The sequence below is a fragment of the Poecilia mexicana genome, unplaced genomic scaffold (genome assembly GCF_051168715.1).
Source record: "Poecilia mexicana isolate PSO_F unplaced genomic scaffold, ASM5116871v1 scaffold_17, whole genome shotgun sequence".
Lineage (NCBI taxonomy): Eukaryota > Metazoa > Chordata > Actinopteri > Cyprinodontiformes > Poeciliidae > Poecilia > Poecilia mexicana.
The window spans coordinates 30973463-30991737 of NW_028263386.1; the positions used below are offsets into that span (position 1 = coordinate 30973463).

Here is an 18275-nt window from a genome sequence, read left to right on the forward strand (position 1 = left end):
CAGAATTAACAGAATGTATAAATCTATGTTTCACTGAACTGCTGAAATAAAGTAACTCTTCTTTATAGAATAAGGCTTTGTATTATAGGAAAAAATAAATACATGGCATCTCTAGGAAACAACACAGAATAGATTATTTTTTCTAAAAGCAGCCGATATTGATTATAAAAGCACATCACTATAATATGGCCAGCTCTTCTCTGCACTAATTCAAACGACAACTTTGTTGTGTCAAGGCGGAATTATATAACAAGACAACCTTATTTCATCAAGCAATGTGGTTGCGTCGCGGCTTAGTGTACAACCTGCGCGTGCTGTGGAGAGAGTGAACACCGAGCATAATACCAGCAGACTGGATGAAAGCGTGTCTGCTGGTATTAGTAGAGCTGGAAACTGAAAGTTGACTAAGCATACGTCTACATATATCGATCAAATTTAACAAAACAGAATTTTAAAACAAATACCTGGATAATATTGATACTCTGTGAAAAGACAGACTAAGTGACCACTTCACTGCATTTGTCCGATCACATCCCAAATATCGGAAAGTTAACATCCATCCCAGAACCTGAGGTTTCTGTTTCTGAATCTTCTTCTTCTGGAGTGTAATGGCAGTTGACAAACAACGAAAGAGCATTGCTGCCATCGACTGGTAAGGAGTGTGAACTAAGATCTAAACATGTAAACATTGTCGTTATTAAGGCAGTTACTATAACGACCTTGTAATAGCGTCATCATCAAAATTATCTCATTGATTAAACTGTGTCTTTGATACATTAAATAATAACGTGTTCTATTGTTTCATCATGATTTAAAATGTACCTCTAATTGTATGATGTCCCATTACCATATAGTAGCAAAACGTCCAGTGTTCCTAGTCTAAAATCTAGTGATCATCCTCCTAATTCTTTAGCCTATCTTTAAATCCTGTAAAACTAATTTTCTTTTAAGTCAAGTATATTTGTATATTTTCAGCAGCAAGGTAGTTCAAAGTGCTTTAGAAATAGACAGACTTTATTGTCATTCAACTGTACGTTTAGAATGTGCATACTGAGCAAAATTTCTTTGCAAGGCACTGAAAAAAAAAATAAATAAATAAAAAAGTATTAATATAAATATATAAAATAAAAAAATATATAATGGGGGTTATATTCTCACCATTATAAGAATATAATGGGCTGTCAACCAAAAATATTCTGATATGCAAAACTAAAAGTTTCAAACAAAACAGTGATATCAATTTAAAAAAGCGTTTAAAGCATTTTTTTTAACTCTTACAGTTTCATTGAGATATTTTTTTGTTTGAAACTTTTTTTTCTTTTGAAAATCCAAAAGTTTTGATCACAACGCACGATTTTATTTTTTGAATAATTGTGTAACAAATTTAACTCCATAATATCAGGCTATATTTGATTTTTTGTATTTCTTTATGTCATGTGGTCTACACTCCTTACCGGTTGGTGGCGGGATTGCTTACCTAACGGTCTTGCCAATCGCCAATAAAACTTAAGAAGAAGAAGGAGGAGGAGGAGGAGGAGGAAGCGGAAGAAGACTGCTGTTATGTCTATGGTTATTTAGACGTAATCGTGACACTGAACTGACTGGGTGTGTGTACCGCTTCAAAAGCAGCAGTAAAGTATATCGTTAAGCTATGGACAGAACGTTCAGTCGGATTAAGACACAGAGTCTGAATAGACTGGACCTGAGTAAGAAAGGCAGCGTGGATGAAGACATTGAACATGTGGTGTCTCTGCTCAACAGCTGTGAACAGTTCTTCACCACCAGCTCATGTTCCGGCAGGATCATCCTCATCGATGGGGTCAGACAGGCTTTTAAAGTTCTACTAACTCTTTGTCAGAATCACCCAGGTCTACTTTATACTCTCTACTCTGCTTCTCTTTGTTAGACCGGATGATGTCAGAAAGTCTTCTCTAAGGAAGATGGATGAGAAAAATAACAGGTCTTGAAGGCAAATCACGTTTCTGCTTTAAATAGGCACTACTAAATGAGTAGTTCCATCACCACTAAATGTATAATATGGTGGAGGCTGTCATGGCCATTTATTTGGTTCAGAGAGAAATTTTAAAAATCCATCCACACTTATAGAACTAGCTCAATAAAATTACTTAATGGAAGCACCAAAAGGTTTAAAATAGAACGTGGGATTAGTCAGGGATGCCCTGTAGCATCCTTTTTCATTTTTTCTCCTTATACAAATCTTAGCTACTATTATTAAAAATAGTGATTTCAACATTCTAGACTTTAATACCCTGCATTCTACTTTCAAAGTTAAATGGATCAAAATATATCTGAAAAATCTAAATTCAATGTGGCATTGGATCCGTAACAAGGTTTTAAAACCTTGGGTGGTCTACACGTTTTATTAAGACGTAACTACAAAATAGAAAAACTCCCTGTAATTTATCTAGCTTCCATGCACAACTACTTTTATCCTGGACATTGGTTTATAAACAAAGCTTTTCCCCTCATAACTGCCATTTTTTTGAATAACCAAGATATTTGCTTCAAGCCTTCAATGACAATGAAATAAGTCTAAGTCTAAGCATCCTTAAGTGGATGGATAATGATTTTTATTATTATTATTATTATTATTATTTCCTTTATTTGACCAAGTACAACCCCACTGATATCTAGATCTCATTTTCAGGGGAGACCTGGAGGGACATTTTCAAGAGAGACATTTGTGATACAATTGTTTAACAAGGATGGACAAATGTTTAATTGTGGTGAATTTCTTTGTAAATATAACTCCCATGTGACTCCTAAAGAATTTGCTGTTCTTTTCGATGCTATTCTAGCAGGTTTAAATTTTTTATATCCACTGGGGATAGAGGTCATGTTAAATATTCCAGGTTTTAAGAGTTATTCATTGGTAATTCAGACCCGTTCTTAAGCACTAAAATTATCCTGTAAATTCAGGATATTTGGAATAAATATATTCCAAATATTGATCCTCTTTCTGTTTGTCATTGAACAACAAACAATAACCCACCCTTTTTTTGGGAATGCTCCTTCAGTAAAACATGTTGGTGTGACCTCAATATTTTCTTTCATATGAAATGTGATACAGTGATTTCTTTGTATGTTAAATATGTTTTCTTTGATATTTCAAATAGTAGAGTGTCTGGAAAATAATATATTTTAAACTTTCTTATTCACATACATACCTGCAAATTTGCCAAACACAAGCCTAGCTTCATTGTTTTCAGAGCCTATTTGAGATGCTTTTTGGACTCTAACATTGTGCACCAACTCTAAAGCTGTGAAACTTATCATAGCCCTAAGTGATGAATTTGATTTGTAACCTTTTATTTTTTCTCATGGACGCCTAGGGATTTGTTACCCTGGCATCTCAAGCATACTACTACTGTCTGCAATTGTAAATTTTTTATTTGTAAAGAAAGTTGTTGAAAAAATACCCCAACGTGGGGACCCTTCATATGGTTGGCTGAAACAAGGAAGATATCTGATTGACATTTGTGGATTGAGGGGAGTCTCAAATTCACACACAAATGCAGCGAAGCCCACAGGCCAGAAACAGCTTGTATCTTATATATTTGTGTTTGCATATAGGCTTGTCACAATAACAAATTTTACTGAGCAATTAATTGTCTCAAAAATTATTGTGATAAATTATAATATTGTTTGAAGACCATTTTAAACAAATGTAATGGTAATGACATAATAATGCAAGCACATCCTGCCAAAACCTAATACACTTTCTTTTCAAAAGAACACAACACTGGAACTGGTAAACAAAATAAACAAAACAACCAAAAACAAAAATAAAATGGACTCTCAGTCTCCGTTAACAAAAAATGCACTTGAATAAAAACTAAACACAACATAAAACCAAAGTGGAAATAAAAACTACATTCAACCAAAAGAGTACAGTTTATGAAGTCTGTATACTATATTACCTTTCAATAATCATTAGATTTAGATACAGAAGATGGCTATATGAAAACTACCTGATCCAATAGTTCACTCCTCCCTTACGCTAAGGAAATGAGGAAAGGAGGGGTCAGTGGAGAGCACTGGAGTTGAGCCTTTTTTATCCAGTGTCATCCATAGAAAGAAAAAAGGCAGGAAGATAGATAGATAGATAGATAGATAGATAGATAGATAGAAACTTTATTCATCCTTTTGGGATTTTACCATCAGGGAAATTGTAGTTCAGTCTCCCACACAGCACCAATACATCAAATACTTAAACATTAAAAAAAAAACATTAATATTCAGCCTGATTCTATCATTCCTCCGTTTCTATTGTACTCCTGTTAGCCCTTCTTCCAACCTCCAGTGAGGAGTTGAAGAGTTTTATTGTACGAGGGACAAAGGAATTTCTCAGTCTGTTGGTTCTGCACTTTGGAAGAAGCAGTCTTCCGCTGAATCTGCTTTCCTGGCTGCTGATGACGGTGTGCAGAGGGTGGCTGACATTGACAATAATAGCCTCGAGTTTCTGTAATGTTCTCCTCTCTGCCACTGCTGCCAGAGAGTCTAGCCTTGTGCCAACCACTGAGCCAGTCCTCCTGATTTGCTTCTCCAGCTTGGAAAGGTCTGCCTTAGACCACTCCACCCCAGCACACCACAGCATATAACAGGACGCTGGAGACAATAGACTGGTAAAACAACCCCAGCAGCTTTCCACAGATGTTAAAGGATCTCAGCCTCCTCAGGTAGTACATTCTGGTCTGAGCCTTCTTATAAAGCTGCTTGGTGTTGCTTGTCCAGTCCAGCTTGTTGTCCAGCCACAGGCCAATATATTTATAGGTCTGCACGACTTCCTCTGTCCCTCCTGAAGTCATTGACCAGTTCCTTTGTCTTGGAAGTGTTTAAGTGTAAGTCATTTCTATGGCACCAGACAACAAAGTCCCTCACCAGGCTCCTGTACTCTTCTTCGCTGTCCTTGATGCACCCCACAATGGCAGTGTCATCAGCGTACTTCTGAATATGACATGTTTCAGAGTTATAGCAGAAGTCTGAGGTGTATAGGGTGAAGCAACAACCATAGTGTCAGATGTGATGCTATTCATCCTGACAAACTGTGGTCTGTTGGTAAGGTAGCTGCAAATCCAGGTGATCAGGCAGGAGTCCACTTTCATTCTGGTAAGTTTTTCCAGAAGTGCAGGGGGCTGGATCAGGAAGAAACGATAAAGCCAAAAAATTTAAATGAGGTCAATCATTTTCGTTTTTCATGCGATTAATTGATTTATTGTTTATTGTGACAGGCCTATTTGCATAAAATATACAAGTATGAATCATGTTCTATGCATGCGTGAATCCTTCTGTGCATATTGCTTTGTACAAACATGAATCATCTTTTGCATATGTGAACCATCCTGTGCGCATGTGACTCGTCCTGTGCACATGTGAATTGTTAGGTGCAATTGTGAATATTAAAACTGTTCTAGCTCCATATCCTTGTTCACATTTAGTTAGCTAATTGAAATGAGAGGCTTAAAGTCTTCTGCATAGCTTAGAAGTTCAGATTAAGCTGAGCATGAAACTACTTTTTCCTCTGTAGGCGGCAGGCAGCAGTGATGCCCACAAACAGAACTGTGTCTGGCTGTTTGTCTCACACCAGAAGTGCACCTGTGATGACCTGGTGAGATACAGCAGACTTGTAGCCCTGATCCAGTGCTTCTCAATTCCAGTCCTCAGCCCCCCTGCTCTGCATGTTTTAGATGTGCCTCTATTCCAGAACCGCTGATTCAAATGATTGATTCAAGTACTGATTAACAGGCAGAAGCCTGTTAATCAGCAAAATATTCTATCCAGGTGTGTGGCAGAGGGGAAACATCTAAAACATGCAGGGCAGGGGGTCAGGAGGACTGGAATTGAGAAACACTGCCCTGATCACACATTTCATATGTGAAGATATTATCATGTCTTTTCACATGACAGTATTTGTTACGTGAAAATGTGACAATTTTATATTTTCTGCATTACACTCAGTCAGTGATGCAGACTGTGTGTGATTCATCAGTCTGCATCATACTCTGATGCAGTCTGAAGAGTGTGTATTTGTGTGTTTTCCAGATGTCAGGTCTGAGCAGATCCTGTGGAGATGCTGTGTTGAAGTTTGAACCCTTTGTTCTCCACGTTCAGTGCCGCAGGCTAGAGGATGCACAGCTGCTGGTGAGGATAGCACTAAAGGATTAACATTTGTTGTGGAGAAGAAGCACAACCTCCACAGTGGTTTGTACCAAATTCCATAAAAAAATGTAAAAGTGAATTAACAGTGACATACTTTAAGGAGAATTTCTGTGGTAAATCTAAAATTCAGACTCCAAGAAAGTAAGAATGTTACATAAGTACAATATAAACTAGAGATGTGCCGATCAGGTTTTTTCCTGCCGATTGCAACCACCCATGAGGGCCGATCACGGCCGATCACCGATACCGATCACATAATTATTATTTTTTTAATCATAAGCACTAACGGTTATGTGGAAAAAGGAACCATGAATTCACCTTAATTTAGACAAAAACTTGTTTTTAATAACTTTTTTCAAGAAAAAAACAAAGCAGGCATTGTACAAATTGTACTGCTATTGATAATACTATCTTTAACAGACTGATAACATATGAAGGCTCTGAAGAGGCTAAATAATGCAAAAAGTCGAAATAAAACCTCTCAACATTGCCAAAAAAATTCAAGTATAAAACTTAACATTCAAAGGCAAAAACAAGTTCCATTACAATAAACAATCCAGAGTTACTGAATGAAAACTTCCCGATAGCATGGCAGCTAGCTGATTACTGCTAGCTCTGATTGTCTGTTTCTGAGTGAGCGGAGTAATTATGCAGAGCAAGGAGGAGGCAGAGGAGATCGATTATTTTTTCAGAGATTTTCTGTCTCATGTTAGGACAACTAAAGTTTTAATATGTATGTAAAATTTATTTTTTTTAGGTTAGATGCTGCAGCTTTAAGCAGAAGTTTGGTGTGAGAGTCACTACCAGGTGGAGCAGAAGCGAAGCTCCGTCTGTGAAATATTACTACCTGTAGCGCGTAGCAAGCGGCCAGGTGGAGCAGAAGCGAAGCTCCGTCTGTGAAATATTACTACCTGTAGCGCGTAGCAAGCGGTTCAACAGCGAGAACAGAACCAGCGTCTTACATCGCAGCTCGATGACTTAAATCATTTTCCAGGTTATTTGTTTAGCTTTCTGACCGTCATGCTAATCCGGGTGAGTGTTTGTAGCTGTGCGCTGCTTTACCTGCTATCTGATCGCTCCGTATGTCTTTTTTACTGCAGTGAGCCTCGATGTAGCCAAACTCCATCAAGTATGTCATTGTTTTTATGCCATATGGACCTTACCACAGGGTCCACGTTTCATTGGCTAATGCCCATTTGACGTCACTGCGCAGCTACCACGTGCTTGACCGTCTCACAAACAAAAGCTAAAGTAGTATACACATGCTAATGTAGATTGTGGACTAGCAGACCACAATCTACTCAAAGTTTTTGCGACAGAACTCAAATAAGAATGGTTCTCCACTGTCAGTGGGGAATCTGTTCAGGCGATGTCAGGTATCCTGATCGTATTTGTGGAAATAAAATTCACAGATTTTCCCAATCTGAAACGGAATGCCTTGCTTGGATCAAAGCTTGTGCACGACCGCATTTGCAGCTCAACCGTCATAAGATCAATAAAAACAAAGGAGTGTGTGCTGGAGTAAGTATTATTACTTTGCTTTCTTTGTGTTTAGTGAATGGGGATAATTTGAGTGGCCCTGCGACAGACTGGCGACCTGTCCAGGGTGACCCCGCCTCTCGCCCGGAATGTTAGCTAGAGATAGGCACCAGCACCTCCTGATCCCTTTTGAATTTTGAAACTTGAAATATTGTAAGGTCTTAAGGAGGCCTATAATGTGTGAACAATGACCCCCAAGTCTGAAAAAAAGTCAATAATAAACATATTCATTATGAAAACCTTTTAGCTAAGTACAGCATAATGGCAGTACCGATACAACTTCTACACCTTGAAGCCTCTCTGTTACACAGTCTTACGTTAGCTGAACAGATCAATATGCAATGTGTACCGTATCTGACATGCATTAAAGATTTTATTTTACCTGAAAAGGCTTTTTATGAAACTGTAATCGTGTTAGCCACGCTAGCACCGAGTATCAGGCCTAGGCACACTCAAACATTTGCCAACAACAGAAATCACTGATTTCAAAAGTAACCCTCAAAACCATGAATGCCCGACTTACCCAGCCTTGCAAGAACAATAGGCATTAGTGATCTTGTCCACAGCTATACTTATGTTGAGGTTGTGAGGATCTGCTGTTTTCCTCAATGATCGGTAGCATTTAGCTGCGACGCGCACAATGTTGGAGGCATCCCGTGGCTCAAACATCTTGATGTCGTCCAAAAAAGATGACATGAACTTGTTGGTTCCCCTGTCCATTGTCGTGGCTCATATTTTTTGAAAATCCGGCAGAAAGGCTACACTAATCGACTCAGAAATACTTTCTAGAGAGTCAGTTGAAACGAAAGACGCCATGTTTACACATAGAAACTAAGCCCCGCGAGGCTTTGTTTGTGAGACATGCAGCCACGTGGGACTGTCGAGGGGAGTTTCTAGGCGGAGCTTGGTAAGGTCCATTAGATTCGATGTGTTGATGCATTTTGACGTGCTTCAATTTTCCGCAGCAACACGCAAACTTCCCTATTCACTCAGTGCGTTATAGGATTTGTTGCTGCGCATTTGCACAATGTGAAGTAAAGAGGAGACCAGCTGCACAGGCAGGCAGGGAAATGAGAAGCATTGGTTTGTGTGATCGGCAACAAGAGACTGATCGGCGATCACGGATCATACACTTTTTCACGGAAATCGGGCGATTATGATTATTATGTGGCCGATCGATTGGCACACCTCTAATATAAACTGAAGTAGTTTGACAAGGATCATAGAGAAGATATAGCAAATTTTAGGAAGGTCCATCATTTTAAGAGTTTTCTGCCATGGGTTTTTAACTTGACTTGCCTATGTAAGAGAGGGATTTCTTTTTCCAGATATTCTAGAAATTCTTTTATTTATAACATAAGAATTGTTAATAACTCCAGTCTGACCAGGGTGTATAATCTAATGGGTAGGCCTGTCGCGATAAACGATAGATCAATTAATCGCACGATAAATTAAACCTATCGACCTGATTTTAATTATCGGCTTTATTGTCTCTTCCTGCCTTTTTTTCTTTCTGTTGATGACACTGAATGAAAAAAGGCTCAGCTCCGGTGCTCTCCACTGACCCTCCCTTCCTATTTCCTTAGTGTAATGTCCAGCTCACACTACACGAGTTGTTGCCGACTGTCAGCCCATTTTCAAAACCTGAGAGACATTAGCCGACAGAAATCCTAGGCATAACGGTTCAATCGGGTTCGTCATGCCGTGTGGTGTCCAGCCACCTGTTCACAAAATAATGGCTACAAGTCCAGTTAACTAATTTTAAAACCAGGCATAAATCAATGCTTTACTAGAATCTACCTGCAATGCATGTGGCTAGAGTCAGCGTAAAGTCCTGACAGAATGGAAATCATTATAACCTATTTATGTCACGTTAACGAAGAACAGCTGAAAACTTAGAGTTTATCAACTGCGGTAGCAATTTGGCTACAACTCCTCTCCTTGTCATTTCTATATTCTTTGCACAAAATGTTGAATAAATATTATTGTTGTTTCCACATATCATCTCCGATGTCTGCTGGACTTCGTGTTGCGCCGAAGTCCAGCCAACTTCGGTTTGGTTTATTCTCAGCTAAAATAGGTTTACTGTTATTATCAACTGTTGTGTCAGCTGTTTGGGATTCCCCTCCGTAATTTCCGCTCAGAAAGCAGGAGGAGAATCCGCGCTTTCTGATTGGCTACCTGTCACATTCAGTGTTAATGGGAAAACCCCTGATTTAGATCAGAGCGGCCACGACAATCACACTACAGGATGATCGGTTACGAAATCACCAGCGACAATCTTAGAACAGCCAACGATCTAAGATTGTCGTAAGGGGAAAATGGGGGCAAAAAACCGTGTAGTATGACCTACTGCATTAGGTAGTCGGATGTTCCCATCTTCTCTATTTAAATCTAGTGATTACTGAAGGGCAATATAGTATGCAGACTTCATAATCTGCACTCTTTTGGCTGAATGCAGTATTTATTTCCACTTTGGTTTTATGTTGTTTAGTTTTTATTAAAGTACGTTTTTTGTTAATGGAGACTGAGAATCCATTTTATTTTTGTTTTTGGTTTTATTTAGTTCATCAGTTCTTCCAGTGTTGTGTTTTTTTTTAAATAAAGTGCGTCTATCTATGGCAGTAAATCACATTATTACGTCATTTCCATTAAATCAGTGTCAGAAGGTCTTGAAACAATATTATCGTTTATCGCAATAATTTTTTAGACAATTAATTGTCCAACAAAATTTGTTATCGTGACAGGCCTACTAATGGGTTATATTATCAAGCAATGATCAATAATTTTATAATCTGCATTAATTTATAAGAGACATTCATATTCATGTTCAAACATTTCTGTTGCAGAACAGAAATGTTTGCTTTCCAAACATCTGTTTGGAGATCAATAATTGTTGATATATAATATCTACACTTTCTGAAGTGTTATATTTTATGCTAATGTAATATTTAGCGAGTAGGACAGTCTCACTGCAGCAAAAACTCATACCAGACATACATAACATTTCCAAAAGGTCACATAGAGTAGTAAGCACAAATTAGAAAGAGAGGAAGGAAGAAAAGAAGTATATATTGCACTTAATCTCGTCATTACAATATTTACCAATATTATCGCCATTGCAATAATTTCTAATAAAATTCATTCCTGGTGGGTTCTTTATTCGACTTGAGAATGAGCTTGATGTTAGCTCAAATCATATTTCGAAAGAGTTATGGAGAGGTTTCCTGAAGTTTTGTGACTGTCTGTTGGAAGATGGGCCAGCAGTAGCCAGAATTCTTTGTGGAATTGCCTATATGCCACGGACTTCCACATTCTTTAGCCACATAGACCACGTACGGTGCACAGGCAGCAGAATGTTAGCAATGGCTCCTCCATCACTGCAGGACTATTAATGATGTTTATAGAATTATTATGACGTCCTCAAATGACCGTTGTTAAGTGTTAATAAGTGTTGGTGGTGTTTTTAAAATAAATGAAGAAATTAGCTTGTTTCCATTTATTAGCCGAAAGTCTTAAAATCCCTTGAAGATCAAAAGAAAGATTGCTTTTATTTGCTTGTTAAAAGTAAAGAAAAAGTGTTGAAGGTTGGGTCAGAGCTTTTAGCTCATGACTGTGTTTAATGTATTTTTGATGTAAAGAACAGCAAAGTGACTTTTTCAGTTTGTAGGTATCACATGTAGTTTTTCTTTCAGCATTCAGTGGCTGTCAACTCAGGCTTCAGGAACTCTGGGCTCACTGTTGGCAAGACAGGGAAGATTGTATCGGTAAGCAGAGAAAGGTGGTGATGCAGATAAGACCTAATTTTAAGTTAAACCAGCATTAGTAGTTTTTTAATGTATTTCACAAGTCTTTGAATTTTTAAGTTCATCTTACAAACATAAGATATAAAGAAACACTGAGACTGAATGTAGTTCTGGTGTGTTAATGTCATTACTAAGATTTTCTGTGTGTTACAATGTTCTAGTGTTCTATATCTGGACACAAAAGAAATCATTAACCTTTTAGCAGTTCTTAACATTACACAGAGTGATCTTATCCAAAATGCAGAGCTATTGGATGAAAAAAAAGTAATAAATTCACTTGTATGGACACCCTGCATGTTATTGCTTATATCAGGAAATTCCATCTATGCGCACAACGCTGTGCGCATAGATGGCAAAAAGCCTATTCTTTTACATACTATCCATAGCTGCGTTGCCGGAGTGGAACAATTCTATAATCTAAATGAACCCTGGAGATGTAGGTATTATTAATTTAATGCTATGTGCCACAGCAAAGAAAAAAGCACAGAAAAATTGTTGAAGAACAACTCAAACATTTTTTTCTTGCTCTCTACGCTACACATAGACTCATTGCCATAGCAACTGACAACAATGCCACAAACATTTCTCAAACAAAAACCAGAATATTCACTCCGTTACAGTATTCTGTTTTTAGTCTGTCAAAGTCAAGCAAGAATAACTGAACTACTTTCTTTCCCTTGCTATTTTTTTTCTTAAAACTTTTTTTTCTGACCTTGTTATCTGGTTGCCATAGTGCAGCAAAGCTATATGTCCCTTTTTCTTTTATATATATCAGGTGTACATTTAAGATTTAGCACATTTTATTGAGAACTTGAGCTAAAACTTATAGTAGTTATCGTCAGCCAGCAGCTTTTTGCCCTCCTGCAGGGAAATGGGGGTGAGATCTTGATGTCAAGCTGCAAGGGGTAGCCCTTTTCAATAACTACTAAGTTAACATATTTTTGAGAAAATAACCTAAAACACCAGGAGAAAATCTAGATAAAACACAAGAGACAGCAGAATAGAGTATAAAAAGATGATAAAACGTTACACTTAATCTACATCAAGCCACGTTGAACATACATGTCTTCAAGACTCAGGTTAGAAGTCATCTTATTTCAGCTGGGATTTTATTTGAGTCTAGGAACATGATTGCCCCAGTTCTTATATCTAGATCTCGGCACTTCCAATAAGCTCTGATTTGAGGCCCTAAAGCTGCAGTACGTAACTTTTATAAAAAATATATATGTTTACATATTTGTTGAAACTGTCCCTATATCATAACAGTAAGTTATGAGACAGATAATCTCTCCTTGCTCCCAGTACTAACTAGAAAGAACCAATCAGAGCCAGGTAGTGCTGTGCCATGGAGATTTTCCTATTCAAAGATAAGATGATTTCAGTTAATGACAGAATCAATAATCTTGACAGAAAATGCATTTTTTGCCATTGTATTTTATCGAAGAAACTGATAACAGATTCCTGAAGGCTGAGAATGAACTTTCACAGTGCACACATGCTTTTTATATCTTCTTCATCATGAGACATACTTTCCCTTATCCTCCTGACTACCAGAAAAAAAAATATTATCCAATCACCATTTTTTTTAAATTCCACAATCTTTGTAAGGTAATTAGAATACTGAAAACATTTTTTTTGGAAAAAAAAGTTTTTATTTTTGAAATATCATGTCTCCAGACAGTGGACATTGGAACGCCATACATTTAAAACTTAACCTTCATGGCAACCAGTTTCAACCAAGTCCATGCCACCTACCCATGTTGATGTTGTACTCAGCAATTGCCAGTGGCCTTGACACCTGGACAAATCTATTGTCTTTCTTGGACCATCTTCTGCGTGTGTCCTGAGGTTCAATACCATAGCCAGAGGATGCCATAACAACTGGCTTGTTGTCCAACCATTTTATGACAGCAACTTCAGGAGGGCTTCGTCTGACAACCATCTCTGATTCACCTCTTCCTTTCTTTTTGAAGGTCTTATCCTCTATGATCTTACAGTCCTTTGGAACCCTGTTGCTCATGAGCGTTCCAGTTCCTGTTAACCCTTTTGTCATCAGGGTATGAAGGAGGTTGATTGTTATAAAGAACCTGTCAAAGAACAGGTGGGTTCCTCGAGGAACAGACTCTGCCAAATGAAGAACAGCTCCAATGCCATTTCTTCCTGTAACTTGGAAGGTAGTCTTACCTTGATAGACTACAAAGTCCAAGACTAGTCCAGTTGGTGCAGCCAAGACAAACACCTTCAATCCAGTTGGATGTGGTTTGCCTAGTATATACTGGCGCACTGGGCATCGACCAGTAAATGGAATCATTTGTTCATCAATGCACAATTTCCCTGTTCTAGGCAGACTCAAACATCCTTGCCTTACTTTGGTCAAGAGGGGCCTGATTCTCCACAAGAGATCACTTTTTTTTTCATCATCACATATGAAAGGTCATCGACGATCTTGATGGAGTTTCTAAGCTTGTAAAACCGATTTCTGGTCATGGATTCTGCCACAATTTGAACTCTGGTATTTGAGGCCCAATACATTTGAATGTTTGGGTATCCTAGACAGCCCATGTAAATAGAATTCCCAAAGAATGTCTTCAGTTCTTCAGGAGTGATATTTAATGTTACTCCAGACACAAGGACTTCACGCTGATTTGTGTATAGGGCCATCACTTCAAACTCAGAGTCATCAATGTACTGCTTAAAATAATCCATTGGGGTCCAGTTTTGGCGTGTCATGGCATCATTGCTCTGAATGATGGGAGAATCACTGTGTTGGAACTGGAATCTTTAAAAAACAATAAAGGAAAAAAAAATAAATTAAAATGAGTATCAATTTTTAGAGAAAAAATAAGATTTTTAGAATACAAACTCAATACTTTGTATTCTGGCTCCACAGAGGACACCTACTGGACTGAGATGTGAACTGTCTTTCTTCATCTGACTCTGCATCTGCTTGCCCTGCCTGAATTTCATCCTCGGAACTCTCTGAATCAACTTCCTCTGCTTCTGCCTGAAACACTGCATCTTCCCCTTCTTCATCAGACAACTCAATATCTGAGTCTCCATCAATAATTCGCAGTAAAATTCTCTCTGCATCTGAGAACGACTCACTTTCTTGTCATTTGAAAAAAAAACTGAACAAAATAGAGGAAATAACTATAAATGTCCACTACAAAGTACAATTTTTCAACTTTTAAATACTACGATAAAATAGTCAAAATACTTAATAGATTGTTTTAATATGCTGCTAAGACTTATTTAGAATATGCCAACAAATAATAAACAATAAAAGTTTTATGCACTTACTTTTTCTCTTTCCACATAAAATGTGGTTGTTGTGATGGACATCCTCTTTCATCCTCTGAGCTCGGGTCCTCTACCAGAGGCCTGGGAGCTCCTGTTCCTCTCTGAGACCCTGGTATTTCTCCAGTTTCTCGTGTTCCTTTTTCCTGATGTTGTAGTCACATCCACCACAACGGCTTTCCTCTGTTCTTTATCCACCACCACAATGTCCGGTTGGTTCGCCATTACCATCTTGTCTGTCTGGATCTGGAAGTCCCACAGGATCTTAGCTCGGTCATTCCCCACTTCGATCTCGGGGCTTCCAGTCCATATTCTGCACAGATGTTCCTGTACACTATGCCCGCCACTTGGTTATGTCGTTCCATGTACGCTTTCCCTGCCAGCATCTTGCACCCTGCTGTTGATGAGATGAGGGCCTCTGTGCTGTCCTTGAGTCCATTGTTTGAGACAATGTTCCTTACGGCTTGTGTACAGCATGGTTAGTAGCTTCTGAGTCTTAACATCCTTGGCCTTTATCGCACAGCCACTGTGCTGTTGTGGGACGCCTCCCCTTCCCATATGCCTTTCCAGTATTGTTCAGTCTCCAGCCTTGGTGGGTCTGCTCTGTTGTTGGTACCCTGCCATTGAGAGTACACTTTAGCTGGTTGGGTGGAGAAGCGCCAACCAGTATCTCTTGTGTATCTCTTTAGGCGGCCGGCCAAGGCTTGGAGCCTTTGTTTGGCAGTTTCGAGTGCTTCAGGTATGGGCATCAGTATCAGTACTGGGCGGGTAGTTGTAGTTAACTCCCTTCTGACCTGGCTCCTCCCCTTTGTGTTGTACCTCGTCAATCTCAAGTTGTGATAGCAGTTGTCGTTTGCGGATGTTGGAACACTGAGCTACTAGTTGTTTGGCAGTTAGTGTCGCCTGGGGATGTCGAAGTAACCATTCCTCCCACAGTCTTTGCATGTAGCCCCTCTGACTAGGGTTACTTGAGTAGTAGCATTCCAACAGATCCATGTTTTCATCTCTCGCCCATTTCCGTCTTGTTCCAGTAGCCCATTTTTCATCAAGGTGCTCTGGTTCCCCAGCACCTGATGCAGACCTTGTTTGGCCGGGCGATGTCACCCGGCATGTCGTGCTTATCAATGTCTCTCATGGTATGAGGTAGGCTATTTAGCTCCAAGGGTCTTGCCTAAGGACCCACACTGCATAGCTCAATTTCACTGTTGTAACTGTTTGCCCCCAGCCTGGATTCGAACCCGGGTCTCCCGGGTGGAAGACTGGTGACTTACCCACTGAGCTATACAGTCAGATTTTTACATGCTCAATGTGAAAATCATTACTTGTAAAGGTCACTTTAAAAACTGCTAAGTAGCTAGTTAAAATATGTATAATTTAGATAACTAGATAAAATTAATTATCTTCATTTTTCTCTTCTCAGCATAACTCTTCTAAGCAAATATGACACCCGTGACTCCTGTCCATTTTTAGCCTGTTTTTAGAGGATTTACTTTCTTAATAATAAAACATTGCTTGATTTGATTTATTTATGCATTTTTGTGGTATCTATCATTTTTAATAGGAGATTTTAAAACTGGCTTTCTGCCACAGTCCAAAACCATGACTGTTAGGTTAATTGGTCTGTATAAATTTTCCTTAGGTGTGAGTGTGTGTGTGTGCATGGTTATTTCTTCTCTCCGTCTCTGTGTTGCCCTTGCTCAGCCATTGCTTGTATTATACTTGTTATTGGGATGTTGCTTATACGTTTGCCCTGATGTGCCCTTACAGGCGGTTCGCAGCACCCACGGTCTGGAGGTTCCCCTGAGCCATCATGGAAAACTTTTAGTTGATGAAGACTACATCCAGTTCCTGACACAAACAGCCAATCAGAAGATGGAGGAGAACCTCAGACGGGTACAGAGGTTAGCCTTTTGGTTGCTGCAAGAGAACCAACACCATCTAACGTGAACTCATGTCAGACTCTTTCAATGTGTCCGCTCCAGGTTCTTCCAGAACCTCCAGTCAGCCGTGTTAGCAGAGAGACAGCAAATCCCAGACAGCCCTGGCACCCAGGAACATCAAGATTCCCAACACACACACAAGAAAGGAAGGAGGGGAGGACAGGGATCAAATAAACAGAACCAACTAAATGTGTACAAACTGAGACATCAGCATGAGACTGATGGTTGTCATGGTTATGGGGCCAGCAGCCTGCCAGAGCTGGATGACTGTCTGGACCTGTTTACATAAACAAATGGTCTATTTAGAAAAGTTCAGGGCTGAGCAACTGTGTACTTGGCTGTCCAGGAGCAGGTTTAAATTGTGGAGTTGGATCAGTTTTCTGGAGGTGTCTGCAGAGCTGCTGATGTTACTAATAAAGCAAAATGTACAGCATGTTTGTGTCCCATCTGTAAATCGGCATCAGTTGGACATAACTGAGACACTTACACTGCATGAAAAGTGAGATTTTCGGCAGCCTTGACACATAATGTTGCTACTTGCTCGAGATTGAGGAAGAGTTTCCCACTTCTTCCTCACATTGTGTCTTTAGGAAACCTTCAAAACAAAAACGGAAGATTTGGGATGTATCTTACTTTTGACAGAGTGAAACATACAAGTAATAGTCTTTACCACCTGTATAAACTTTGCTGGTGAATGTTATAACACATAATATAAGTTTTATAATATATGTTACATTGTTCCATTTCTAATGGAGGCTCTTGTGTCAGATAATCTAAGTCAATGTTAGAGAATAATTAATTTTTTTAGATTTACGGAATCTCAGTTAGCCTTCATAGCGGGGCTGAACCCGTATTATACCAAGCACTGTAGCTAATATTAGCTGGTATCTCACCGGTGGACATAAATACAGTAAGTAATATTCTAATCACAAAATATACACAATAAAATGTCCATCTTACTTGTGAAATGTTGTTTGTGGAGTCCTCACATCAATAGTTCATCAATCCGAACAACAATATCCCTCAGTGCTGAGGCATCTTCTGTTGTTTTGGTTGAGCAAAGTAGGAGGGACAACCGCTCCAAGATGGCCGCCGTATTTCCTGCACCGGAGCAGCCGATGCAGGGTCTACTCTTATGTTTATGGACATAAATACGTAGACGCCTCCTGGACGGGTCAGCCTGTTGTTGCGATGTCTATGATAGACATAAATACGTAGACGCCTCATGGAGCGTAGGCGACTCAGCGCTCCAAGAGGCGTCTACATTTATGATGTCTATGCTATTTCCTATATTATCCGCGGCCTTCCGTTTTAAATTTCTTTTTAAATCTGTGATATATCTTCATTTTTAAGAAGAGTTTTCACTGTCAGTATGTATTTGAACTTCTCTCTTTATTTACTTCAGGGCAGCTAACAGTTTTTAACAAATTCTGTAGTTTTCGGCGTACTTCAATTATAGGAGGAACAAAGGAAATAAGGAGACATGAAAAACAACATGATCATCTGTAATAAA

At 39.0% G+C, this 18275-nt stretch overlaps 2 protein-coding genes across 6 annotated transcripts in view; one reads left to right on the forward strand and one right to left on the reverse strand.

Annotated features, from left to right (window-relative positions):
* The window catches only part of tmem68 (transmembrane protein 68), a 39532-nt gene extending 38938 nt beyond the window's left edge, over nt 1-594 (reverse strand). The window contains exon 1 of the mRNA XM_088015077.1: nt 465-594. The gene's annotated coding sequence lies outside the window, so the exon portion shown is untranslated. The remainder of the gene's footprint in view (nt 1-464) is intronic.
* Nucleotides 595-1514: 920 nt separating this feature from the next.
* tyw3 (tRNA-yW synthesizing protein 3 homolog (S. cerevisiae)) lies at nt 1515-17195 on the forward strand. Of its 5 annotated transcripts, none has more exons than XM_014973237.2 (6): nt 1515-1819; nt 5549-5629; nt 6064-6162; nt 11415-11486; nt 16590-16715; nt 16805-17195. In XM_014973237.2, exons 1-6 carry the CDS (start codon nt 1652-1654, stop codon nt 16934-16936), a joined length of 678 nt encoding a protein of 225 aa, XP_014828723.2. In that variant the 5' UTR covers nt 1515-1651; the 3' UTR covers nt 16937-17195. The 5 variants fall into 5 exon arrangements, with proteins under 5 accessions (XP_014828723.2, XP_087870742.1, XP_087870743.1 ...); XM_014973235.2 differs by having other exon boundaries at nt 1521-1819; nt 16590-16723; XM_088014616.1 differs by lacking the exon at nt 5549-5629 and having other exon boundaries at nt 1520-1819; nt 16590-16723.
* Nucleotides 17196-18275: the final 1080 nt, after the last annotated feature.

Bases quoted from the DNA above. Each gene is read 5' to 3' on its own strand.
- tyw3 (XM_014973235.2), top strand. From the start codon at position 1,652: ATGGACAGAACGTTCAGTCGGATTAAGACACAGAGTCTGAATAGACTG. The intron at 1,820-5,548 runs GTCAGACAGGCT...TTTCCTCTGTAG, and splicing joins GGATCATCCTCATCGATGGG to GCGGCAGGCAGCAGTGATGC. The intron at 6,163-11,414 runs GTGAGGATAGCA...TTTTTCTTTCAG, and splicing joins TAGAGGATGCACAGCTGCTG to CATTCAGTGGCTGTCAACTC.